Below are 26693 nucleotides of genomic sequence, written 5' to 3' on the forward strand. Positions count from 1 at the left end.
CCTGAGGAACTGGCTCTCCTGTGTTGAGCCATGCGCCTGTGAAGCGGTTGTTTTGTTTCCCCAATATACGAGTCCGTTTATTCCTCACTGCACTGAATTGCATACACTACGTTGTCCTGTTTGTGTCTGTGTATTCTGTCCTTAGGGTGGACCAGTTTCTGCTTCAGGGTGTTACTGGGTCTGAAATGTACCGGAATGTTGTATATGTAGAAGATCCTCCTGAATTTCTCAGATAAACCAGAAATGTAGGGAATGACAATGTTCTTGCATTTGTTCCTGTTATCCTCCTTGTCCGTTATGTTCCTTTTTCTGCTCTTGAAGAAAGCCCAGTTGGGATACCCACAGTTCTGAAGTGCTTTCTTGATGTGATTCTGCTCCTTCTCTTTTACCTCTACCATTGTAGGAATGTTCTGAGCCCTGTGTTGCAAGGTCCTAATGACCCCCAATTTGTGTTCCAGTGGGTGGTGTGAGTCAGAAAGTAGGTACTGATCTGTGTGTGGGTTTCCGGTAGACGTCAATGCTCAGGCTTCTGTCTTGTCTAATGTGTACATCACAATCCAAGAAGGCTAGATTATAACAGCTTACTGTGAGAAACAGTGCTAACTACTGCAAAAGCAGCTTATCTGATCAACACCAAACCCACCTTATCGGGAAGTTTTTACAGTTATCAGATTTGAAAAAGACAAGAGTGGCATGATTGAGTTTGTGTGGTAAGTCTGTTGAATAATAACTTCTTTGCTATTATTGAATCATTCAGCAACATGGTTCAGGTAAATACAGAAGGAAATGTCTTTAGAAATAAAGCAATCTGACCAGGGAGTATCATTTTTGTAGTTTGTGTTTGTTGGTAAATTGTAGCCAGTGCTATGATCACTTTATATTTTAATCAAAAGGTGTTTTTGAAGAAAAAGAAGAAAATATTTATATTTATTCTATCCACATTCACTGGATATGAGCAATCATGTGCTCTGATTGGCTACTCTACTTTTAGGCTATCAGCTCATATACCGTGAGTAGAGAAAAACAAAATGGCAGATCATGTTGCTTGAACCAACCGAGGATGAAATAAAAACTCTACTTGAAAACAAAACCCCCCAAAATACAAAAAAACAACATGTGGAATGAAAGTATTTGGTGATAAGAACGTATCTTTTTTTATTTTTCAAGAATTATTATTATCACATTTTTCACAAATTGTTCCTGTCATTTCGCCAGTTTGTTTAGATTCTAAGCGGAAATGATTTTGTCGGACATTTTGGATGCAGTTTTATTTATCGAATTTGCAAAAAATAAAAATAAAAATGCTCTGTTTCTCAAAGTCCAGTGAATGTGGATAGAATAAAATGGCTATTCCACTCAGTCTTCTTGTACATGGCTTATAGCCAACTTGGTGTTACATGCCTCGATAGCTACAGTATCAGCTCATGTATGACTCAATTTTGTAGAATAACTGTTAAATATCTTGTTTCAGTGCATCTAGGATTTTAGGAGTATAGTTATTATTTAAGAGATTTTAGCTCATGTTTGTGACTGTTAAACTGTCCTTCTTAACATTACCATGCAAAAATGAATTCAGGACATTGCTGCGAGGTTTAGGGTATTTTATTAGTGCAGTTGGTAAGCAACAGCAAAGACAACATCAAATTGCACTTCAATTAACAGGGTATAAATTACATTTCCAGCTTCAGTGCTTTAGGTTACATTATTAAAGATGAAATAAATAAATCAATGTAAATCTGTATCATATTACACTATTTAAAGACCAGTTCTTAAAACACACTTGTGTGGATGCCCTGGTGGCAGATGGAAATTGCTCAGCTGAAATAATTGTTTCTGGAACTGAGAAGATGCAGCATGGAAGCTCATATCCATCAACAGATCCTTCCTTCTCTTAACCACCACCCTGGTTCATCGACAGCCTCCTACAGCAGCAATCATAGAATATATTAGTCAGCTAGTCTATGTTACCCCTAGTTTGTACCCTGGGGTTGGACTGATATTTTAACAGTCTTTGGTGTCTTTAGGGCATTTTAAACTTGGCAGAGCCCATCCCTCTCTAAGCTTGATCAATGGACAATTTGGAGTAGCCAGTTAACTTAACTGGATGTCTTTGGACTGTGGGGGAAACCAGAGCACCCGGAGAAAACCCACATAGGCACAGGGAGAATATGCAAACTCCACACCGAAAGGTCCTCGTCAACGACTGGGCTCGAACCCAGAACCTTCTTGCTGTGAGGTGACAGTGCTAACCACTGCACCACTGTCTAAAGTCTAAAATCCTTCCTGTGCCATGCCCTGGTCTTCCTAGGCAGTCTCCCATCCCAGTACTAACCAGGCCTTTAAGGCGCATTGGGTGGCGCCGATCTCCATAGCCCTTGTCCTCTCGCCTATACAGCTAGGGTTACAGTGGGGGACTAATCCTCTGGTAACCACAGAAGTTTGACTCCCCACTCGCATCTGTACTGCAGCGTGCCTTGCCAGAAGGTACCATTTTTATGATGGTCGTTTGTATGACCCAACTGCGAGTAGAACTCCCGATCTCCCGATCAAGAGGTGGACATGCTAACCCAGGGCTGCCAACTTTTCAAAATTCCTTGGAGTGAGATTTTTTTTGGGGGGGGGGTCGACAGCAAAATTTTTCCACACACCACGCAGTAAGTGGGAATTTTGTATTCAGTTTGATATTCACTTGTCCACCTGCATTCTGGTGTTTTGTTTGTGGGATTTAGTAGATGTTCCTGCATTCTGGTGGATTTTTGGAGTGGCCTGCTGTGCCATACCTACATTCTTACACACCCTGACTTGCCAGGCCTTCAGCTTGTGGCCAACAAAAGCACCAAGTTTTGGCTTAAAAGCCCCCACACTAGGAAACTACAGATGACTGCCAATGTTCCTGTAGCCCTCTAGACTTCATCTCATCTCATCTCATTATCTGTAGCCGCTTTATCCTTCTACAGGGTCGCAGGCAAGCTGGAGCCTATCCCAGCTGACTACGGGCGAAAGGCGGGGTACACCCTGGACAAGTCGCCAGGTCATCACAGGGCTGACACATAGACACAGACAACCATTCACACTCACATTCACACCTACGGTCAATTTAGAGTCACCAGTTAACCTAACCTGCATGTCTTTGGACTGTGGGGGAAACCGGAGCACCCGGAGGAAACCCACACGGACACGGGGAGAACATGCAAACTCCGCACAGAAAGGCCCTCGCCGGCCCCGGGGCTCGAACCCAGGACCTTCTTGCTGTGAGGTGACAGCGCTAACCACTACACCACCGTGCCGCCCCCCTCTAGACCTGTGTTTCAGATTTAAATGCAAGTTCATGTTTGAAAATATTTCATCAGCTAAGCCTAAACACCTTCTGAATTGAAACTAAATGTTAAGTTTTTAATAACTGTTACAAAAATAAGATTGTCCCTCACTGACTATTCATTATGCATTTAAGGGCTTTCCCCACCACTGGGTTCAGCAGAAGATTGGCATGGGGAAAAATATCAACAGCAAAAAGAACAAATAAAATGCTTAACCCTTTGGTGACTGACCCCTTGAAAATGGTTCCTCCAGGAACGATGACGTTTCAGTTGTCAAGACAACGGAAAAACTAAAATACAAGAGCATTTTGTTTTGTGCACAAGAGCATTGTGACGTATCTTTCTGTTTTTGTATTTTAGTTTTTCCGTTGTCTTGACAACTGAAACGTCATCGTTCCTGGAGGAACCATTTTCAAGGGGTCAGTCACCAAAGACAGTAAGCAAAATGTGCATGTGCTACAAGAAACATTAAAATGATTAAGTTTGAACAGAATTGAAACACAAAAAGCTGAACCTTGGCCATAGGTGGGAATGTGCACACAAAGTTGGGCTTAAAAATTTTGGTCATACTTAAATAAGCTATATTAATATATTTCTTATTAATTTATTTCTTATCTATGTTTCTTATTAGTAATAGAGCATTCGTCAGGGCCTGTTATCTGACAAATATTCTCTACCTGTCTTGCCCTCTTTGAAACCCTGTCTCCTCAGTATATTGTTCTCTGTCTTTTTTTTTTAATTATTCACAAGTTCAAGTTCTTTGATATTACAGGTGACCATGCTTTATTTACTTTAACTGAGCAATTACATACATCATAAATAATTAAAAATAAATACCCTGTTAATAAACAATAGGTATGGTGGCTAATGGCTCTTCTTGCATTTGTAATATTATCTCTTACTTGCTTTATTTTACAACATTTCCAGTATGGCTTCAAATAAAGTCATAAAGTATGATAACATACAGTAAACAAACTAAAAATGCGCCTTAATAACCGTGTGCTAAGGAGGTGCTCTCCCGTGCTGCTTGTTGGGGAAGATAGAGGCTGTGGCACGGCAGTAGGCCTATAATGATTTAGCATGCCTAGTACACAGCTCTCGATATGGCATTAAATATTCTCACAACACTTATAAGCTAAAACGATTAAGAAACTTTATATACGTTCATAATTACGCCAGTAACACCACACATTGGCGTGCATATGTACAAACCTGTCTGAGACACCCGTCTTCAACTCGGATACCTTCTTCTCCCTCCTCTTCCTCTAAATTGACGGTAGGCAATTATCCAACTTCTGGCGAGTGCAGCATCATTAGATGCGCCACCTACCATAGGGGAGTGTGTACAGAAGGGAACACCTCTCTGCCTGTTTAGCCGTGCGTAAGGGATAATTGATCGATCGCAAGTGGTTGGCGCGACGCAATGGGTAGCCTAGATCAGATAGATAAACTAGATTTTTTTCTAGCGTGAGAAATCGGAGGTATGGCATGTGAGCATGTGAAGACAATCAAATGCGTGTGTCTCACGCTCATTGCGTGAGAGTTGGCAGCCCAGGCTAACCACTAGGCTAGCTTGCAGTACTGCACCACTGTGCTGCCCCATAAATAGCACTACTAATTCCTAAACTCAAAATCCATCATCCTTACAATTCCTGGTCTTTAAAACCACCACAGACTAGTCATAAAGTGTATCAAGTATAGTGAGTCAGGAGTGTGACAGCCTTCTTCAATCTTATCAGCTTGGCATTTCTCACACTTATCTACCCATTCTACTGTCGATATTTAAGTCAGGGACACTAAATTCCCCAGTGAGATCATTTTTAGATGACTCAGAATAGGAGAAAATGGGATGCTTGTCTGAGTCACCTCTTAGTACTGTAGGTGCTGAAATAATTCAGGTGGCCATTTTGATTTCTGGAAAAGTTACTTTGCTTATCTGATTTTGTCTGGTACACTGAGAGATCAAACCTCAAAAGCATTGCTGGGGGAAGCTTGGTGGTGAAGGTCTTGCTGAGTGAATGGTGTTTTGTTGGTTATGCTGACACGTCACATTTCCTGAAGCACTTACAGAGATCATTTCTCTCTTTCCACTGTTCTGAACTGCACTAGGTTAAGTTGCAATATAGACATGAAGGAGTATTCATCTCAAAACATAACTCGGGTATTAGTCAAGAGAGGTTCATATTTAATATTTTAGACCTCAAAGGAAAAGTCTACCTATATGAGAAAAAGCCAACCTTTAATTGAAATAAATTTATTCAGCGAAAAACAAATTCCTCATCAAGAAATAATTATTTCAACCAAAACACGTGTCACTATTATTGGTGCCCCTTTAAATTATAGTGAACACAATGTAACTGAAGCATGTTTGTCATTTAAATTGAACATTTTTGAGTTGATTGGAATGTGTAGGAACTTTCAAGCATGACTTCCTGAATAACTGGGGAACAAATATAAGGCGACACAGAGGCCAAATTCCCTTGGTCATCTATCAACATGGGAAAGATAAGAGAAAACAAACCAAATGAGGAAGAAGTGTGTTGACCTTCATCAGTCAAGGAATGGTTATTTTAAAAAATATAGCTACCCGCCTAAAAATGTCCAATTCTACTGTTAGGGCAATAGTAAAAAAGTAGACACCAACTGGAACTGTTACAAACTTGCTTGGAAGAGGACCCAAGTTTATTTTGCCCCCACATACAGTGAGGAGGAGGGTAAGAGAGGCAAAAAATCCCCAAGGATCACTGTTGGTGAATTACAAGAAAAAGTAAATTCTTGGGGTTTCCAAGTCTCCAAAACCACCATCAGATGCCACCTCCATGCCAACAGATTATTTGGAAGGTTTGCCAGAAAAAATCATTTTCTGTCAGTTAACCACAAACATAAGCACCTAAGGTTTGTGAAAAGCTACTACAACTTTCACTGGAACTGTGTTCTATGGTCTGATGGAACAAAAATGGAGCTTTTTGGCAATAAACACTCAAGGTGGGTTCGGTATAAAAAGAAGGATGGCTACAGTATAATGAACAGAACCTGATCCCAGTTGTAAAATATGGTGGAAGTTCTGTGATGTTTTGGGGCTATTTTTCCTCCAAAATCCCTGGAAACCTTGTTTGGGTACATGGCATCATGGACTCCATGAAATACCAGGATATTTTAAATCAGAATCTGCCTCCTCTGTCTGGAAACTAAAACTGGGTCATCATTGGATCTTCAAGCAGGACAATGATCCAAAGCGTATGTCCAAATCAACACAAAAACGGTCACTGAGCACAGAATCAAGCTTCTGCCATGGCCATCTCAGTCCCCTGACCTGAACAACACTGAAAACCTGTGGGCTGAGCTGAAGAGGAGAGCGCACAGGAAGAGAGACACAGGAAGATGACCCTGGATGATGTGGAGAGATTGTGTAAAGATGAATCGTCTCAGCTGCCCTGCTCTGTATCTCCAACCTTATAAAATGTTATAAGAGAAGATGCTGATGTTTTACTGGCAAAGGGAGGTACAAAGTATTAAATGTAGGGATGTTGGACTTCGATTCAGAATGCACTGCAACTACAGACATGCAGTTGTGCTGAGACTCGGCTCAGCCAGTCAATGTTAATTATAAACATTAGTATACAACTTATTCAGGAACAATTGTTTGTTTATTTAATGTTAAACATGTGTATGACCCCAGTTCTCTACAGTATTCAAATTAGTGATTAAAACAGACTTGCTGTGTATTTTCAGAGCAAGTGAAGATCAGAGAAACACTCAGAACAACATACTGATGAACCACAGCCTCATCATGACAGAAACCTAATTCAATGAAGCATTCCACCAATCCAATTAAATACCTCCATATTACCTGCCACCCACTCGTCTCTCTTTCTCTCCTGTCTGTTTCTTCCACACCTGCCTCATCGGTCATGCTTTTTAATCGTTTTTTTCTCTATCTCCTTCTGTCCGCCTCACCTCACTTCACTTTTTAATCACATTTGTTCTTAAAACATTTGCGTCATACCTGCACCTTTTCCTGTGCACACTTCTTTCAGTCCCGTCACGTTTCTACGATCATTAAACTTCATCCATCTTTCACTCAGTGTCCATCTTATAATGTAGAGCCATTCATTAAACAGATAAGAAGATCATTTTTAATTAATTAAAGGGTAGTTCATCCCTGTAAGGACATTTGAGGCACTTGAGCAAGGTTAAAGATTTGGTCACATTCCACTTCGTAAATGAAACTGGCCAAATATATTTGACAAAGATCCAAAAAAAAACCCCTAATGAGTTGCTGCTTCTTAGAGCGTGTGCATATTTCATTGCACGTGCAATCTATATAGTACATACAATATAGCATTTTTATATATTTTTTAATGCATTAGTAATTAAACTGTCCTGAAAGGTGAATGGGGTTTGGCATTCGTGTACCATTTTTCACCTGCTGCTGTCTCAGAACCAAACGAGCTCATCAGGGCAGAATTTTAAATATGCTTGAGTTAAATGTGTTAACTTGTACAAGAAGTGATACCTGCATGAAATAATTTCTCTTAACATGGCCTCGTATAAATTTATCTACACCTCCAAATCAAAAAAAGTTGGGACGATATGTTGAAATTGAATTTAAAATTGAAAGCAATTATTTGCAAATAATCCTTGGCCAGTATTGCACTTAAAACAATACAACAGCAAATCATTTGATGTTTTACCCCATGAATTTTATTATTTTTCAGAATAAACACATTTCAAGTTTGATTCTTGCAACACATTTAAAAAAAGTTGGGCCGGTAAAGCATTTACCACTTTATAATGTTGCCATTCCTTCTCACAACACTTAAAAGATGTTTATGGACTGAAGACACCAAGTAATGAAGTGTTTCAGGTGTTATTTTTGTCCTATTCTTTGTGCAAACAGGTCTTAAGGTACGCAACAGTACCGGGTTGTTGTTGTCATATTTTTCATTTCAAAATTCTCCACATATTCTTTATTGGGGACCGGCTAGTGGCCTAGTGGTTAGCGTGTCCGCCTCTTGATCGGGAGATCGTGAGCTCTACTCACGGTCGGGTCATACCAAAGACCATCATAAAAATGGTACCTATTACCATCTGGGAAGGCACGCTGTAATACAGATGCGAGTGGGGAGTTAAACTCTCATGGTTACCAGAGGACTAGCCCCCCACTGTAACCCTAGCTATGTAATAGGCGAGAGGCTGAGGGCTGCGGAAACGGAGATCGGCGCAGCCCGATGCACCACACGGTGCAGGAAGGACTTTAACTTTTTTTTTAAATTCTTTATTGGGGACAGAGGGAATAGGCACCCTCTTCTTCCACGGTCATGCCTTTGTAATGTGTGCAGAATGTAGTTTTGCACTGTCTTGTTGAAATATTCCTGGGAAAGAGATCGTCTTGAAGCCAGCATATGTTACTCCAAAATCTTTGTATTTTTCTGCATTAATACTCCATCACAGAAACATAAGTTACCTTTGCCAAGGGCACTGACACAACCTCATACCATGACAGACCCTGGATTTTGGACTTGTTCCTGGTAACAGTCTGGATGGTCCTTTTCATCATTGGTCCAGAGCACAGAGTATCCATTTCTTACAAAAAAAGGTCTGGAATTCTGATTCGTCTGACCACAAGACACGTTTCCACTGTGTGATGGTCCATCCCAGATGCCTCCAAGCACAGGAAAGTCAAAAGCGCTTCTGGACACAGTTAATATAAGGCTTCCTTTTTGCACAGTAAAGTTTTAACTGGCATTTGTGGAAGTAACTCTGTATTGTTGAGCTTGACAAAGATTTACCAAAGTAATCCGAGCCCATGTGGTTATATCAGCTATAGATGAATGGCGGTTTTTGATGCAGTGCTGTCTGAGGGGTTGGAGATCATGGGTGTTCAGCTTAGGCTTGAGCCCTTGCCCTTTATGCACCAAAATTTATGCAGATTCCTTGAATCGTTTAATGATATTATGCACTGTAGAGGGTGAAATATCCAAATCCCTTCATATCTTTCTTTGAGGAACATTATTTTTAAACATTTCAATAATTTTCTCACGCATTTGTTGACAAACTGGAGATCCTTGGCCCATCTTTGCTCCATCAAGACTAGGCCTTTCCTGGATACTGATTTTATACCAAATCATGATTACAATCACCTGTTGACATCACCTGCTTCAAATCACATCCTTATTCAATTGTTTTACCTCATTACTAGCCCTAAACTGTCCCTGTCCCAACCTTTTTATGGAATGTGTTGCAGGCCTGAAATGCAGGAATGGATGTATATTAACAAATGAAATGAAGTTGACCAGACAAAGCATGAAATATCTTGGGTTCATTCTGTCTGCAATGAAATACAAGTCAAAGTAAATTTAGAAAAATCACTGCTTTCTTTTTTATTTGCATTTTCCATACCATCCAGAGGGTATCAGTTGGTGACACTCAATCAGGAGTGCTTACTATAAGCACAGGCTGTCCACAAGGCAGTGTTTTATCACCCTTGTTATTTTCTTTATTTACAAATGATTTTGTTCTTAATAATGACACTGTTAAACTGATTAAATATGCAGATGACATGGCCTTAGTTGGCCTGTTTCAGAAAAATGATCCCTCTGGTGAGGCCACCTGCTGTGCCCATGTGAAGGCCCTGGAAGCATGGTGTAATAACAGCCAGTTAGAAATAAATGTGACAAAAACAAAGCAGCTACTCTTCTGTATGAAGCAAGGCCTGACAACAAAGCCAGTCTCACTCAATGGTCAATGTGTTGAAACTGTGCAAACTTTTAAATATCTTGGCACATTTCTTGACTGTCAGCTGTGTTTCACTGAGAACACAGATTATATTTTTAAGAAGTGTTCTCAGAAACTCAACCTTCTCAGAAGATTGAGCTGTCTTGGGGTTAGCCCTCAGATTCTAGAGCTTGTGTACACAACACATATTGAGAGTATCTTAACATTCCATCTCCCTGCTTGGTTCGGATACTTACTGTAAGTTGTAAGTGCAAAAATAAATTAAATAGGATTGTGTCAATGGCAAGCAAAATAGTGGGAAAACCCCAAAAACATCTAGCTAACCTCTACACTGAAAGGCTGAGGAGGAAATCTACAAGAATAGTGGCAGACTATTTCCATCCTTTTTTTTAGCCAGTTTGAGCTTCTGAAGTCTGGGAGGTGCTATAGGGCCCCTCTAGCTAAAAGTGTATTTAAAAAATCTTTTATTCCAAATGCAATTAGCATTCTTAACTCAACAAAGTGAGTGATCTACAGACACTGATAACTGCTATTTGTTTTTTTATTTTATTTTATTCTATTTTGCACAACCCTTTGTGTTTGTTGTTTGTGTTGCTGTTTGTCAAGTTGTATTGTTGAAATGTGTGTTGTTTGCATGTTATATGTGATGGTGAGCCAAAGATAATTTTCCACCTTGGTGGACAATAAAGATTTATTCTATTCTATTCTATCCTAACTTTTTCTGATCGCTATACTGTTATATACAACCTTTACCTGTTTGCAAAAGGAGTTCTTGGTTGCATCACACACACACACACACACACACACACACACACACACACACATAGCGGCACGGTGGTGTAGTGGTTAGCGCTGTCGCCTCACAGCAAGAAGGTCTGGGTTTGAGCCCCGTGGCCGGCAAGGGCCTTTCTGTGCGGAGTTTGCATGTTCTCTCCGTGTCCGCGTAGGTTTCCTCTGGGTGCTCTGGTTTCCCCCACAGTCCAAAGACATGCAGGTTAGGTTAACTGGTGACTCTAAATTGACCATAGGTGTGAATGTGAGTGGTTGTCTATGTGTCAGCCCTGTGATGACCTGGCGACTTGTCCAGGGTGTACCCTACCTTTTGCCCGTAGTCAGCTGGGATAGGCTCCAGCTTGCCTGCGACGACCCTGTAGAACAGGATAAAGGGGCTAGAGATAATTTTATATATATATATATATATATATATATATATATATATATATATATAATTATCTCTAGCCCCTTTATCCTAGAACAGGATAAAGGGGCTAGAGATAATTATATATATATATATATATATATATATATATATATATATATATATATATATATATATATATAAATAGAAGTGTGAGACTAATGATATATATAAATAAAAGTGTGAGACTGATGGTGAAACATTCAGTTGCCTTTCAGTTTTTATGTGTCTGGCTCATATCCTCACCTGGGGAGTCAGCATACCATGGTGTACTGTTTGTGAACTTTCTCAAAAATGACAGTCTGTTAAGATCAGCAGAAGCTGGTGACAAAATGATTCAAACTCTGACTCATTGTGCAAACCCCTTCCTGTATATGTTCTCTGCGGACGAGAGTCAGCAGCTACATGCAATGTTTGGTGCAGGTTCTTGCTTGCTGAAATACATGAAATGTGTATTTCAAAAAGTACGTGGACACCCCTTTTAATTACTAGGTTCAGCTAGTTCAGCCAAATCCATTGCTAAAAAGTGCATAAAATTAAGCATACAGTAATTCCATCGTAATAGACAAGTATCGGAAGTAGAACGAGTCGTACTGTAGAGTTCGGTAATTTTCACCACAGCACTGTCCGAGGATGCCACCTTTGCATTCAACTCATTTTGTCAAATTCCTGTCCTGCCCTGATCAACTAAGTGCTGTTATTCTGAAGCAGAAGTGTCTAGGAGCAACAATACCTCAGCCATGAAGAGGTAGACCACACAAACCAACATTGCAGGGCTATTAAATCACCTGTTTCATATTTATTAATCATCTTTTTCATATTTTAGTGTGGCAGTGCTCCGTGTACAAACCGTGGCCCCTAAAGACATGGTTTGGCAAAGGTTGTTTTCTGGGTGCGATTTGCTGGGGGGGATGGTGGGGATCATCCCCCCCCCCCCCCCCCCCCCCCCCCCCCCGGTTTTTATCTCTGCTGAAAAAAAATCCTCGGGGACAACCCTGTCAATAAAAAAAACAAACCAAAAAAAAAAGTTGACATGACAGGCATGTTGTGACACAGTTTTCTATGGTCTACACCCACGTGCAATGAACCGGTGCTACAGGTGCTCTAGCCCCTGCCCCTTTTCTGTTTGCTGTCCAAAGTGCCCTTTTCATAGGGACTGTTTTTTTTTTTTTTTAATATTTGTAAAAGATAAGTTAGCTCCAACATCAATATTCTCTACAATTTGACAATAATATATGAAATTATAGATTTATAAAATAACGTTTTTCTATGTAAATGCGGGCATCAATCCATGACGTCATGCATTCAGTGAACCTCCATGCAGAAAGCGCATGCAGGCGGCTGACAGTGGGAGACACTGCGAGGAACGGCATGGTAAGGTCACACTGAAAGTCTCCTTTCATTTCTATCTGAACATGCAATATTGTGCAGCTTAGAACACAACAGTAAATGCGTAGGGTTGTTTATCATTTAATGAAGCCGCCTAGGCTATATTTAAACCGTTTGCTCCATCCATTTCATTAACGTGGCAGATTCGGAAACTTTAGTTTGAACGACGGCGTTAATAACATATTCTAGCAGCTTCGAAAACTTAAGGCTGAATGACGACGTCCACAACATATTCTATCAAGACTATTATGTTATAGTAGCTTAGGTTAATTGAGTTAAAACATAGGGAAACATTTTCTAAATACGTGAAAGCCTGCATTATGCAAAAATGCCAAGGAAAGAGAGGATAAAGAAGCAGAAAGAGAAGGAGCTGCGGGAGGCAGCAAAAGGCAGTGGATCTCTGTCCAGTTGGGTCAGAAAGAAAACTACAGGTCAGACTAATCTTCACTTAGTGAAGATATCCATATTGAATACAGTGTTGTCATAGACATTTTCAAGAACATGGCAAACCGAAGACTGCTGCTTTGAAGAATACTGCAGCATTTAGATGGATCACACACACACACACACACACACACACACAGAATGTTCAGTTGCAATTGAAATTTAGTTTTGAATAAAGTTAACTTGTGTGAAAAATTTGTTCCAAGTGCCCTTTTTTGAATGTTGAGCCCCTGCCCTTCCAAAGGTCTTTGCATGGCCCTGATGGTCTACATTGCACTCACTTTCAAAATGACCCGAAGTGGCAGCTTTGATGTTCACGAATGTCCCCAGCAAATAGATACATTGTAGATAATGACAATATCTTTGCGTTCTATGCAGGGATGCAAACAGCGCGCCTTTTGGCGGATGCCGCCTTTTTCACGGCCGATTTTTTTTTTTTTAGGGGGGGCGTTGGAGTGTCTGATTATAATTTCAAAGTAAATTCTGTATTAAAATTAATAAATAAGCAAATCCGTTACAGTCCATGAAACAGGAAGTATAAGGATGAGAAAAAAAAACAGTTTAAATCGGAAAGCTGCGCACAATGTGAACTGTGCCATCAGAGCAAACTGTTCATTTAATATTCATGTATTTTAGTGATTTTCGAGTCACTGTCCATTTAATCCAGAGGGAGAGAAACATCACAGCAATGAGACAAGCAATGAGAACTTTGTTGTGTGTTAGTGTTCGTGTATTTAGTCAGAGAGATAGGAAGATGAATTTACTATCTCTGGTTTAGTGTTCGTTTTCATTTAGTGTTATTCATTTGATATCATCGGATGTTATTGAGCTGTTAGCCTATTGTTACCTTAATTTTGTGACGTTTCATGATAAAAAAAAAAATCCCCCCTTCTGGTTTTTTGACAAATCACACCCTGGTTGTTTTTATATCTCAGAAAGAAACAATCCCCAACATTGACAGGAATATTTGACATTTTAACTTTGACTTTTTGATATTTGACTTTGTGGGGACATTTCGCTAGTCCTCACAAGGACAACTTTGGTTTTAACAGAAATTGCAGCTTTTATTTCAAAATCTAACAGAGCCAAAATGTTTCATTTTGGTTACGGAGGTTAAGGTAAGCATTAGATTTAGGTGTAAGTCCCTCCTGTGCTAGGACTTGGTCTCCCAAGGCAGTCTCCTGTCCCAGTACTAACCAGACCCTCAAAGTGCATTGGGCAACACCAATCTCCGTTTCTATAGCCCTCGGCCTCTTGCCTATTACATTGCAAGGGTTACAGTGGGGGGCCAGTCCTCTGTTAACTGTGAGGGTTTGACTCCCTACTCACATCTGTATTGTGGTGTGCCTCACCAGATGGCAGTAGGTACCATTTTTATGATGGATTTTGGTATGACCTGGCCATGAGTAGAACTCATAATCTCCCAGTCAAGAGGAGGACACGCTAACCACTAGGCCAACTCACGATAGATTTAGATGTAGTGGTAGCATTAATTCACTACTAACCCCATTTCCAGAAAAGTTGGGATATTTTCCAAAATGCAGTAAAACCAAAAATCTGTGGTTTATTAATTCACGTGAACCTTTATTTAACTGACAAAAGTACAAAGAAAAGATTTTTCAATAGTTTTATTGACCAACTTAATTGTGTTTTTAAAATATAAACAAAATTAGAATTTGATGCCTGCAACACACTCAAAAGAAGTTGGGACGGAGGCAAAATAAGACCGAAAAGTTTACAGGATGTTCAAGTAACACCGTTTTGGAAGATTCCACAATAAGCAGGTTAACTGGGAACATGATTGGGTATAAAAGGAGCAACACCAAAGGCTCAGTCTTTGCAAGCGAGGATGGGTCATGGCTCAAACCTTTGTGCCAAAATTCGTGAGAGAATTGTTAATCAATTCAAAAAGAAAATTTCTCAATGCAAGATTGCAGAGAGTTAAGGTCTTTCAAAACCTACAGTACATAAGATCATGAAAATATTCAGAGAATTCAGAGACATCTCAGTGCATAAAAGGCAAGATTGGAAACCACTGTTGAATGTGCGTGACCTTCGAGCCCTCAGATAGCACTGCCTGAGAGACCATCATGCTAATGTGATAAATGTAGCCACATGGGCTTGGGAGTACTTTGGAAAACTGTTGTCACTTAACACAGTCTGCTGCTGCATCCAGAAATGCAACGGGAAACTGTATTATGTGAGGAGGAAGCCATTCATCAATTCTATGCAGAAATGCCACCTATTTCTCTGGAACTTATCTCAAATCGACCGAATGACATTAGAAACATTTGCAGTAGTCAGATGAGTCCACATATCAGAATCTTTTCAGGAAAACCTTACATCGAGTTCTCAGTGCCAAAGGTGAACATGACCATCCAGTTTGTTGTCAGAGAAAGGTGCAAAAGCCAGCATCTGTGATGGTATGGTGGGCATCAGTGCTCATGGCCAAAATTCCAACACATAAGTTGCATGTGTATGAAGGTATTGATTTCATGAAGCTTAAATGTGAAAGAGGTTCTGATACTTAAATGTTTGAACCCAGAACTATAAACACAATCAACATATTATGGCCTCCTTTAAAAAAAAAAGTAACTACTTTTTGTCACTGTGACTTTTGGTACCTTCACAACTGTCAGCAATGTCTGTGTATAATTGCCTGCACAAAAATCACAAGACTTTATACTTCTGTTCATTTTTCCAATCAGTTTTAAGATAATAGTCAAGTCAAAGTCCCTCTCATGCCAGAATCTGGTCTTCCCAGGCAGTCTCCTGTCCCAGCACTAACCAACTCTTTAAGGCGTATGGGTGCGGTGCCGATCTCCGTTTCGATATCCCTCGGCCTCTCGCCTATATATCTGGGTTACGGGGGGGCTAGCCCTCTGGTAACCGCAAAAGTTTGATAATAACTTTAGCTTTACAGATTAGAACATACGAAATGTGATACTTGCAATAACACTGATTTAAAAAATTTTTTTGTTTCATTTGTATAAAGGGAGTGTAATGTTGATTTCTCAATATCAGTGACAAAACAATTGTTTCTACATTTCTTTGTTCCTTAATTACTTCCTTCCTCTGACTTTTGAGGCTGTTGTTGCTGCCTTCAGGGCTGTAGTTTTGTCCACATGAGAAATGTTGCATGTCTAGTTTACCACAGGATAGCTCAAGTAAGGAAAGACTTACCTTTACAGCATTTGGCAGACACCCTTATCCAGAGCAACTTATATTTTTGTCTTATTTACGCCAATGAGAAGTTGAAGGTGAAGGGCTTTGCTCAAGGACCAGCACTGGCAGATTGATTTAAACTCACAAGCAGCTTCTATCTCAAGCAGGTAGACAGGTGGATCTCACTTATCTTAGAAATATTTACACCTGATGCAGTGATTAATAAACTAAGGACTTGACCCCTGAAGATTGCAGGGACCCATGTACCCTCTTTACACTGGGCATTCCAATACTGCATATGGAATTAAAGATTTGTGATTGAGCTGTAACTCACTGGCATTTTAACTTTGATCATGTAAATCAGTGTTTAGATTTTACAACTGAACAGTGACACGTTTATAAAGCTCAAATGTTATCATGTTAATGATAGATGCATTGTAATGTACAGTGGTGCTTGAAAGTTTGTGAACCCTTTAGAATTTTCTATATTTCTGCATAAATATGACCTAAAACATCATCAGATTTTCACACAAGTTCTAAAAGTAGATAAAGAGAACCCAGTTAAACAAATGAGACAAAAATATTATACTCGGTCATTTATTTATTGAGGAAAATGATCCAGTATTACATATCTGTGAGTGGCAAAAGTATGTGAACCTCTAGGATTAGCAGTTAATTTGAAGGTGAAATTAGAGCCAGGTGTTTTCAATCAATGGGATGACAATCAGGTGTGAGTGGGCACCCTGTTTTATTTAAAGAACAGGGATCTATCAAAGTCTGATCTTCACAACACATGTTTGTGGAAGTGTATCATGGCACGAACAAAGGAGATTTCTGAGGACCTCAGAAAAAGCATTGTTGATGCTCATCAGGCTGGAAAAGGTTACAAAACCATCTCTAAAGAGTTTGGACTCCACCAATCCACAGTCAGACAGATTATATACAAATGGAGGTAATGCAAGACTATTGTTACCCTCCCCAGGAGTGGTCAACCAACAAAGATCAGTCCAAGAGCAAGGCATGTAATAGTTGGCGAGGTCACAAAGGACCCCAGGATAACTTCTAAGTGACTGAAGGCCTCTCTCACATTGGTTAATGTTAATGTTCATGAGTCCACCATCAGGAGAACACTGAACAACAATGGTGTGCATGGCAGGGTTGCAAGGAGAAAGCCACTGCTCTCCAAAAAAGAACATTGCTGCTCATCTGAAGTTTGCTAAGGATCACGTGGACAAGCCAGAAGGCTATTGGAAAAATGTTTTATGGATGGATGAGACCAAAATCGAGCTTTTTGATTTAAATGAGAAGCGTTATGTTTGGAGAAAGGAAAACACTGCATTCCAGCATAAGAACCTTATCCCATCTGTGAAACATGGTGGTGGTAGTATCATGGTTTGGGCCTGTTTTGCTGCATCTGGGCCAGGACGGCTTGCCATCATTGATGGAACAATGAATTCTGAATTATACCAGTGAATTCTAAAGGAAAATGTCAGGACATCTGTCCATGAGCTGAATCTCAAGAGGAGGTGGGTCATGCAGCAAGGCAACGACCCTAAGCACACAAGTCATTCTACCAAAGAATGGTTAAAGAAGAATAAAGTTAATGTTTTGGAATGGCTAAGTCAAAGTCCTGACCTTAATCCAATCGAAATGTTGTGGAAGGACCTGAAGCGAGCAGTTCATGTGAGGAAACCCACCAACATCCCAGAGTTGAAGCTGTTCTGTACGGAGGAATGGGCTAAAATTCCTCCAAGCCGGTGTGCAGGACTGATCAACAGTTACCGCAAACGTTTAGTTGCAGTTATTGCTGCACAAGTGGGTCACACCAGATACTGAAAGCAAAGGTTCACATACTTTTGCAACTCACAGATATGTAATATTGGATCATTTTCCTCAATAAATAAATGACCAAGTATCATATTTTTGTCTCATTTGTTTAACTGGGTTTTCTTTATCTACTTTTACGAGTTGTGTGAAAATCTGATGATGTTTTAGATCATATTTATGCAGAAATATAGAAAATTCTAAAGGGTTCACAAACTTTCAAGCACCACTGTACGTTTGATGCAATGAGTGCTGGCTTTTTACACAATCGACACCACAAACATCTACACTTCTGCTTACTCATTCAGCTCGAAGTTCCTCACAGCTCCACCACGGCATCTAACAATGCAACAACTCAACTCAACCAACAGCTCACTCTCCACTCCAATCCCACCTGGAAACCTGGTTGCCAATATTGTACTAGCAATTTTCTTCATACTGGGAGTCCCTGGTAACATAGCAGTAGTGGTATATCTCTTTGGATGGATGCAGGGAGGAAGTTTCACCGCAAGACTCATGCTAAGCCTGGCCATATCAGATCTGCTCACTCTGCTTTCTCTGCCAGTTTGGATTTGGACTCTTCTTCATGGCTGGGTCTTTGGTGTGGTCCTGTGTAAGCTTCTCTCCTATTTGTTGTACTTAAGCATGTACTGTAGCATATATTGTGTGATTTTGATTAGCGTTCAGCGATTATATGCAAGTGCTGCATCCTCAGAAATGGAACAAGCTTGGCAGGAAAGGAAAGAAGATCCTCTTGAGTGGACCTTGGATCTTAAGTGGAGTAATATCGTCTTATGCTCTTGTACAACGCACGCTAAGTACAAACGAGGAAGGACAGCTTCAGTGCAAGCGACGCTACCAGAATGATGTTGGAACAGTGGCTACTTTACTCTTGGAGATTGTACTATTTATGGTTTTGTTCCCCACACTGGCTTACTTCTACTTTCATCTTCAGCAGGGAGTTAATAACTCAGCTTTCTTTAGGAGTCAAGCATTGACAAAGCTGATAACCAGAATTGTGGCCTGTTTCTTTATTTTTTGGTTCCCGTTACTCATCTCCAATATCCCGCTCGTCATTGCCGTGTTGCTTGAGAATGACCGTCTGTTAAGATCTGCAGAAGCTGCTAACGAAATTACTGCATCTCTGACTTTCATTAACAGTTGTGTGAACCCCTTCCTGTACGCTTTCTCTGCTCGGGCTGTACAGCAGCATGCAAATGGAACAGACAATACTTAATCCTTTCATGATGTAGAGGTTTGAGAGAGTTGATGATTTCTTGCTGATAGCCAGTGACTTGTTGCATGTTAAAATGAATTGCATATACTTCTGCTTCTTATTGCAGTCTATTGTTATTGTCTTTTGTTTGCATCTTTTAATAGAGTATTTTAAGGGGGTTCTTATGGCCTCCTATTTTTAAACTTCTTTTTGTCACTGTGACTTTTGGTATCCGTAAGCAATGTATTTGCCTGCATAAAAACCACAGGACGTCACACTTTTGCTCAAGTTTTCAGTCAGTTTTTAAGCAAACAAATAAACTTTAATATTTTTAGATGTTGAGTGCCAGCTCTCAAGCCAACCATGTCCTCTTTCTCAGCTCTTTGGTAACAAACATTAAATCGTGATTACCTGTGTTTTTTGTCATGATATTTATACAGCATAGCTGAGTTCCTGTGTCTGAGTGGTTTTACTGTTACTTGGTTAAGATTATAAATATTATAAATATCTTCTTGATTCTGCATAAAAGCAATAACTGCAACTAAACATTTCCGGTAATTGTTGATCAGTCCTGCACACCAGCTTGGAAGAATTTTAGCCCGTTCCTCCGTACAGAACAGCTTCAACTCTGGGATGTTGGTGGGTTTCCTCACATAAACTGCTCGCTTCAGGTCCTTCCACAACATTTTGATTGGATTAAGGTCAGGACTTTGACTTGGCCATTCCAAAACATTAACTTTATTCTTCTTTAACCATTCTTTGGTAGAACGACTTGTGTGCTTAGGTCGTTGTCTTGCTGCATGACCCACCTTCTCTCGAGATTCAGTTCATGGACAGATGTCCTGACATTTTCCTTTAGAGTTTGCTGGTATAATTCAGAATTCATTGTTCCATCAATGATGGCAAGCCGTCCTGGCCCAGATGCAGCAAAACAGGCCCAAGCCATGATACTACCACCAGCATGTTTCACAGATGGGATAAGGTTCTTATGCTGGAATGCAGTGTATTCCTTTCTCCAAGCATAACACTTCTCATTTAAACCCAAGAGTTCTATTTTCGTCTCATCCATCCACAAAACATTTTTTCCAATAGCCTTCTGGCTTGTTCACATGATCTTTAGCAAACTGCAGACGAGCAGCAATATTTTTTTTTTTTGGAGAGCAGTGGCTTTCTCCTTGCAACCCTGCCATGCACACCATTGTTGTTCAGTGTTCTCCTGATGGTGGACTCATGAACATGATCATTAGCCAATGTGAGAGAGGCCTTCAGCTGCTCAGAAGTTACCCTGGGGTCCTTTGTGACCTTGCCGACTATGGAGCACTTGCATGTGACGTCACAGCCGATCCAAATTGTGACAGACGCCATCTTGTCGGTCAAACGCCATATTTCCGCCTTCTACTTCTGGTTCTACTTCTACCTTTTCTTCTGGAAAACCCTACTATATACAATTCTACTACAACGGCTGCGGCTACAAGCTCTCCCTACCTGTGCACATTTTTTATGTTTTTTTTTGTGTATTTTTGCGTGTTGTTCGTCTGTACCGGACTTCAATATCCACTACAACCGTATGGACTTACTGGACATTGGCTTCCAGCAGAAAATGACGGTTTGTAGCGATTTCCATCGCATGCACAACATTCCGGACAAGATAGCGAGACCAGCGGGGTCTCCGTGGATTGTTATCGGAAGCAAAGCGAAAGATGCGGCATCGGGAGAGGAAGCAAAAGCGAGGCTGCAGGCAGAGCCGGCCTGTTGACTAAGCTCAGAAAACAGCTACTCAAACCTCCACTGCTAAGCCTCTATCTCTCCAACGCCAGATCCATGGTAAACAAGACGGATGATTTGGAATTACAGCTGGAATTACCTTATTCTATTCTATTCTATAATCGGCTGGTCAGTGCTATACTCAATACTTAAGTGACTTACCCATCCAATCAGGATTATTTTCTTGTTTACAAGATGCCACATCTGAGGGCGGCTGACAAATCCTGAATTTCTGTAAAGATAACTGTCCAGAGATTTATAAGCACGCAGTGCTTCACCACTGAACAGCCAGGGAAAGTTAATGAGGTAATTATACACGTCTGGGTATTCTGCTGGCAGTTCAATATCCACTAACATGGTCGTGAAAACTACGTCTGGTAAGCCATAAGGGTCACTAATCTGTAGGTCGTTTATTTTAGACATATATCTAGTTATCTGTTCATTAGAAAAATGAGCTGTGTAGTCCGTCGGTTGAAATTGATCCATTCTGTACACGAGTGCAGCAGTATTCAACTGTGTTTTTTACCGACAAGATGGCAGCTGTGTACTTTCCGGTCACGTGACTGCAAGATCTCTATTACATGCCTTGCTCTTGGAGTGATCTTTGTTGGTCGACCACTCCTGGGGAGTGTAACAATGTTCTTGAATTTCCTCCATTTGTACACAATCTGTCTGACTGTGGATTGGTGGAGTCCAAACTCTTTAGAGGTGGTTTTGTAACCTTTTTCAGCCTGATGAGCATCAACAACACTTTTTCGGAGGTCCTCAGAAATCTCCTTTGTTCATGCCATGATACACTTCCACAAACATGTGTTGTGAAGATCAGACTTTGATAGATCCCTGTTCTTTAAATAAAACAGGGTGCCCACTCACACCTGATTGTCAGCCCATTGATCGAAAACACCTGACTCTAATTTCACCTTCAAATTAACTGCTAATCCTAGAGGTTCATATACTTTTGCCCCTCACAGATATGTAATATTGGATCATTTTCCTCAATAAATAAATGACCAAGTATAATATTTTTGTCTCATTTGTTTAACTGGTTTCTCTTTATCCATTTTTAGGACTTGTGTGAACATCTGATGATGTTTTAGGTCATATTTATGCAGAAATATAGAAAATTCTAAAGGGTTCACAAACTTTCAAGCACCACTGTAGATGGTCCTTTAAATCTAACTCAGGATACTTTAGACAGCTTGATTACATAAAGGGAGAATAGTTTGTCAAAAGTTCTGCTGTCAAAAGAGTACACTTCTGCTTACTCATTCAGCTCAGTTTCTCACAGCTCTATGAAAGCATCTAACAATGCAGCAACTCAACTCATCCAACAGCTCACTCACCACTCCAATCCCAACTGGAAACCTGGTTGCCAGTTTTCTAATGACAATTTTCTTCATACTGGGAATCCCTGGGAATATCGCTGTAGTGGTACGTCTGGCTGGATGGCTGAAGGGAGGCAATTTCACCCCAAGACTGATGCTAAGCCTGGCCATATCAGATCTGCTCACTCTGCTTCCTCTGCCAATTTGGATTTGGTCATTTCTTCATGGTTGGGTCTTTGGCGTGGTCCTGTGTAAGCTTCTCTCCTATTTGTTCCACTTTAGCACGTACTGTAGCACACTGTGTGTGGTTCTGATGAGCATTCAGCGATATATGCAAGTGCTGCATCCTCAGAAATGGAACAAGCTTGGCAGGAAAGGAAAGAAGATCCTCTTGAGTGGACTTTGGATCTTAAGTGGAGTAATATCGTCTTATGCTCTTGTACAACGCACTCTAAGTACAAACGAGGAAGGACAGCTTCAGTGCAAGCGACACTACCAGAATGATGTTGGAACAGTGGCTACTTTACTCTTGGAGATTGTACTATTTATGGTTTTGTTCCCCACACTGGCTTACTTCTACTTTCATCTTCACCAAGGAGTTAATAACTCAGCTTTCTTTAGCAGTCAAGCATTGACAAAGCTGGTAACCAGAATTGTGGCCTGTTTTCTTTATTTTTTGGTTCCCATTACTCATCTCCAATATCCCGCTCGTCATTGCTGTGTTGCTTGAGAATGACCGTCTGTTAAGATCTGCAGAAGCTGCTAACAAAATTACTGCATCTCTGACTTTCATTAACAGTTGTGTGAACCCCTTCCTGTATGCTTTCTCTGCTCGGGCTGTACAGCAGCACGCAAATGGAACAGACAATACTTAATCCTTTCATGATGTAGAGGTTTGAGAGAGTTGATGATTTCTTGCTGATAGCCAGTGACTTGTTGCATGTTAAAAGGAATTGCATATACTTCTGCTTCTTATTGCAGTCTATTGTTATTGTCTTTTGTTTGCATATTTTAATAGAGTATTTTAAGGGGGTTCTTATGGCCTCCTTTCTTTTTAAGCTTCTTTTTGTCACTGTGACTTTTGATGTCTTGTCTCTGTAAGCAATGTATTTGCCTGCATAAAAACCACAGGACTTCACACTTATGCCCAAGTTTTCAGTCAGTTTTTAAGCAAGCAAGCAAGCAAACTTTCATATTTTCAGATGTTGAGTGCCAGCTCTCAAGCCAACCATGTCCTCTTTCTCTGCTCTTTGGTAACAAACATTAAATCGTGATTACCTGTGTTTTTATATGTCATGATATTTATACAGCATAGCTGAGTTCCTGTGTCTGAGTGGTTTTACTGTTACTTGGTTAAGATTATAAATATTATAAATGTCTTCTTGATTCTGCATAAAAGCAGGTCATGTTAATTTGCAAAAATCAATGAGAAACAATTCTTCATTCTTCATTTCTTTTATTCACGCTTTCCTTCCTTCTGTTTTGATTGGCTAACAGACCGGTGATCAATTTGCTCATCTCATTGTACATTCTTTGTACTGTACCTCTATAAGAGTTGATGATCTCTACCTCCTCCAATATCTTCACAGAACAGCTGGGAAAGTAATCAGATATAATTCCATCATGCTCTTATAGAGATATCATCAGTTATTATCAGATGAGCCTATTACTCTTGCATTACTTAAAGAATTAGCAAACTTAGCCAAAGGTTGTTGAGGTTTAAGTAGCTTACTAAGTTTGTTGGCTAACTGTTTAGCTAGATATTTTTCACATATATTTCTAGCTGTGTATTTTGCTATGGAAATCTGAGTAGGTGTAGAGTAAATCCTTTCTCTTGTTGCTCTGCGCTCCCTCTGTGCAGGAGGATGACTGATACCTTGATAATCGACTGTCTCCTAATGGATTATTTGGCCATCCAATTATGAAATACTGACAAAGTCCAAGTGGAAATAAAATCTAAATTAATCAGAGCTTTAAGATGGTCACCCCACTCTTGCCCATGATAAGAGCTCTCCACTCCTGTCCATTTGGCCCTGTTATGCTGAAGCAACACAGCCATTCGCTTGGAGCAAAGACCCCCAAAGACCAGGCCTCCGAAAACATGCTATTAATGCAGACATTACAGTTGTGAATGTTGCCAAGTTGCCTAATAACCCATATGAGACTTCAGTGGATTCTTCTTGAATGGTAGTTCTCTCTCTCCATCTGTGGAGACAGCCATGCCCATTCTGCAGTACCTCGTACCAAATAATCTCCATGTAAATGGTTTAGGAATTCTGACACTGTGGTTGGCCTGAGGCTATTTATTTATTTATTTATTGCCTGGATTAAGGATGATTACATTTGAAATTGGGTCCTTCTCTCTGTTCAGACAGTGGACAAGGGGATCACCCATCAAGGGGTTTCAGAAAAAAACCCTATCTGTTACAGTTGGGGTCAGAGCACAGATACATCACACATGGAACAGAGAGGGTTAAGAACCCCCAACTTTCTGATTAATCATTTTGAAAAAGTACATTTGAACTTCCATTCTGGAAATCAGCATGTAGATTTTGCAATTAATTCAACAGTAAAACATTTATAAAGCTTGAATGATGAAATCATCATGAAATCTTGCCATTAATTTCATCTCATTATCTCTAGCCGCTTTATCCTGTTCTACAGGGTCGCAGGCAAGCTGGAGCCTATCCCAGCTGACTACGGGCGAAAGGCGGGGTACACCCTGGACAAGTCGCCAGGCCATCACAGGGCTGACACATAGACACAGACAACCATTCACACTCACATTCACACCTATGATCAATTTAGAGTCACCAGTTAACCTAACCTGCATGTCTTTGGACTGTGGGGGGAAACCGGAGCACCCGGAGGAAACCCACGTGGACACAGGGAGAACATGCAAACTCCACACAGAAAGGCCCTCACCATTAATTTCATTTCAATTAACACTGAGGACCCTTTTAAAGCTTAAAGGTATTTAAGGTCAAAATGAACACATCCAGAACTGACAAATGCCTTGTTAGGTTTTATTTTCACAAGTGTAGCTCTGATGCATTGAATGCTTTATTTATTCACACAGGTAACCACAGACGCCTGCACTTTCCCTTACTTGATCATCTTGATCTTACACCCAGCTACAGCACAGATGTCTCAAACCATGCAGCAACTCAACTCATCAAACAGCTCACTCGCCACTCCTGTCTCAGCTGAATACCTGATTGGGAGTAGTGTACTGGCAGTTTGTTTCATACTGGGTGTACCTGGGAATATTGGAGTAGTGGTATATCTCTTTGGATGGTTGAAGGGAGACAGTTTCACCCCGAGACTGATGCTAAGTCTGGCCATATCAGATCTGCTCACTCTGCTTTCTCTGCCAGTTTGGATTTGGACTCTTCTTCATGGCTGGGTCTTTGGCGTGGTCCTGTGTAAGCTTCTCTCCTATTTGGTGTACTTATGCATGTATTGTAGCATACTGTGTGTGGTTTTGATGAGCGTTCAGCGATATATGCAAGTGCTGCATCCTCAGAAATGGAACAAGCTTGGCAGGAAAGGAAAGAAGATCCTCTTGATTGGAATTTGGATCTTAAGTGCAGTAATATCATCCTATGCTCCTGTACAGCGCACTGTAAGTCCAAACAGGGAAGGACAGCTTCAGTGCAGTCTACGTTACCGGAACAATGTTGAAAGAGTGGGTACTTTACTCTGGGAGATTATAATATTTGTGGTTTTGTTCCCCACACTGGCTTACTTCTACTTTCGTCTTCAGCAAGGAGTTAATAACTCAACATTCTTTCGCAGTCAAGCACTGACAAAGCTGGTGACCAGAATTGTGGCCTGTTTCTTTATTTTTTGGTTCCCATTACTCATCTCCAACATTATGATTGTCACTGCTGTGTTGCTTGGGAATGACAGTCTGTTAAGATCTGCAGAATCTGGTGACAATATTACTGCAGCTTTAACTTTCATTAACAGTTGTGTGAACCCCTTCCTGTACGCTTTCTCTGCTTGGGCTACACAGAAGCACGCAACTGGAACAGAAAATACTAATGTAGGAGGTTTGAGAGAGTTTATGAATTCTCACTGACAGACAGTGACTTGTTGCATTTTAAAAAGATTTTCATATAATTGTACTTATTATTCCATCTATTGTTATGATTGGTTTTGCTACTTTTTATCATTTATTTTAAACGGGTTCTTATGGCCTCCTTTGTTGAGTACTTTTTGTCACTGTGACTTTTGGTTTCTTGACTCTGTAAACAATGTATTTAAAAACTACAGGACTTCATACTTATGCTCAAGTTTTCCATCAGTTT

At 40.4% G+C, this 26693-nt stretch overlaps 1 protein-coding gene and 2 pseudogenes across 2 annotated transcripts; all 3 read left to right on the forward strand.

Annotated features, from left to right (window-relative positions):
• The first annotated feature begins 631 nt into the window (after nucleotides 1–631).
• LOC132872096 (leukotriene B4 receptor 1-like) lies at nucleotides 632–26621 on the forward strand. Of its 2 annotated transcripts, XM_060906689.1 has the most exons (3): nucleotides 637–710; nucleotides 3678–3753; nucleotides 25460–26621. In XM_060906689.1, exons 1-3 carry the CDS (start codon nucleotides 694–696, stop codon nucleotides 26462–26464), a joined length of 1098 nt encoding a protein of 365 aa, XP_060762672.1. In that variant the 5' UTR covers nucleotides 637–693; the 3' UTR covers nucleotides 26465–26621. The 2 variants fall into 2 exon arrangements, with proteins under 2 accessions (XP_060762673.1, XP_060762672.1); XM_060906690.1 differs by lacking the exon at nucleotides 3678–3753 and having other exon boundaries at nucleotides 632–710.
• LOC132872094 (atypical chemokine receptor 2-like) lies at nucleotides 18414–19658 on the forward strand (annotated as a pseudogene).
• Nucleotides 22364–23255, forward strand: LOC132872095 (atypical chemokine receptor 2-like; annotated as a pseudogene).
• Nucleotides 26622–26693: the final 72 nt, after the last annotated feature.

Source organism: Neoarius graeffei, chromosome 24 (assembly GCF_027579695.1).
Source record: "Neoarius graeffei isolate fNeoGra1 chromosome 24, fNeoGra1.pri, whole genome shotgun sequence".
Lineage (NCBI taxonomy): Eukaryota > Metazoa > Chordata > Actinopteri > Siluriformes > Ariidae > Neoarius > Neoarius graeffei.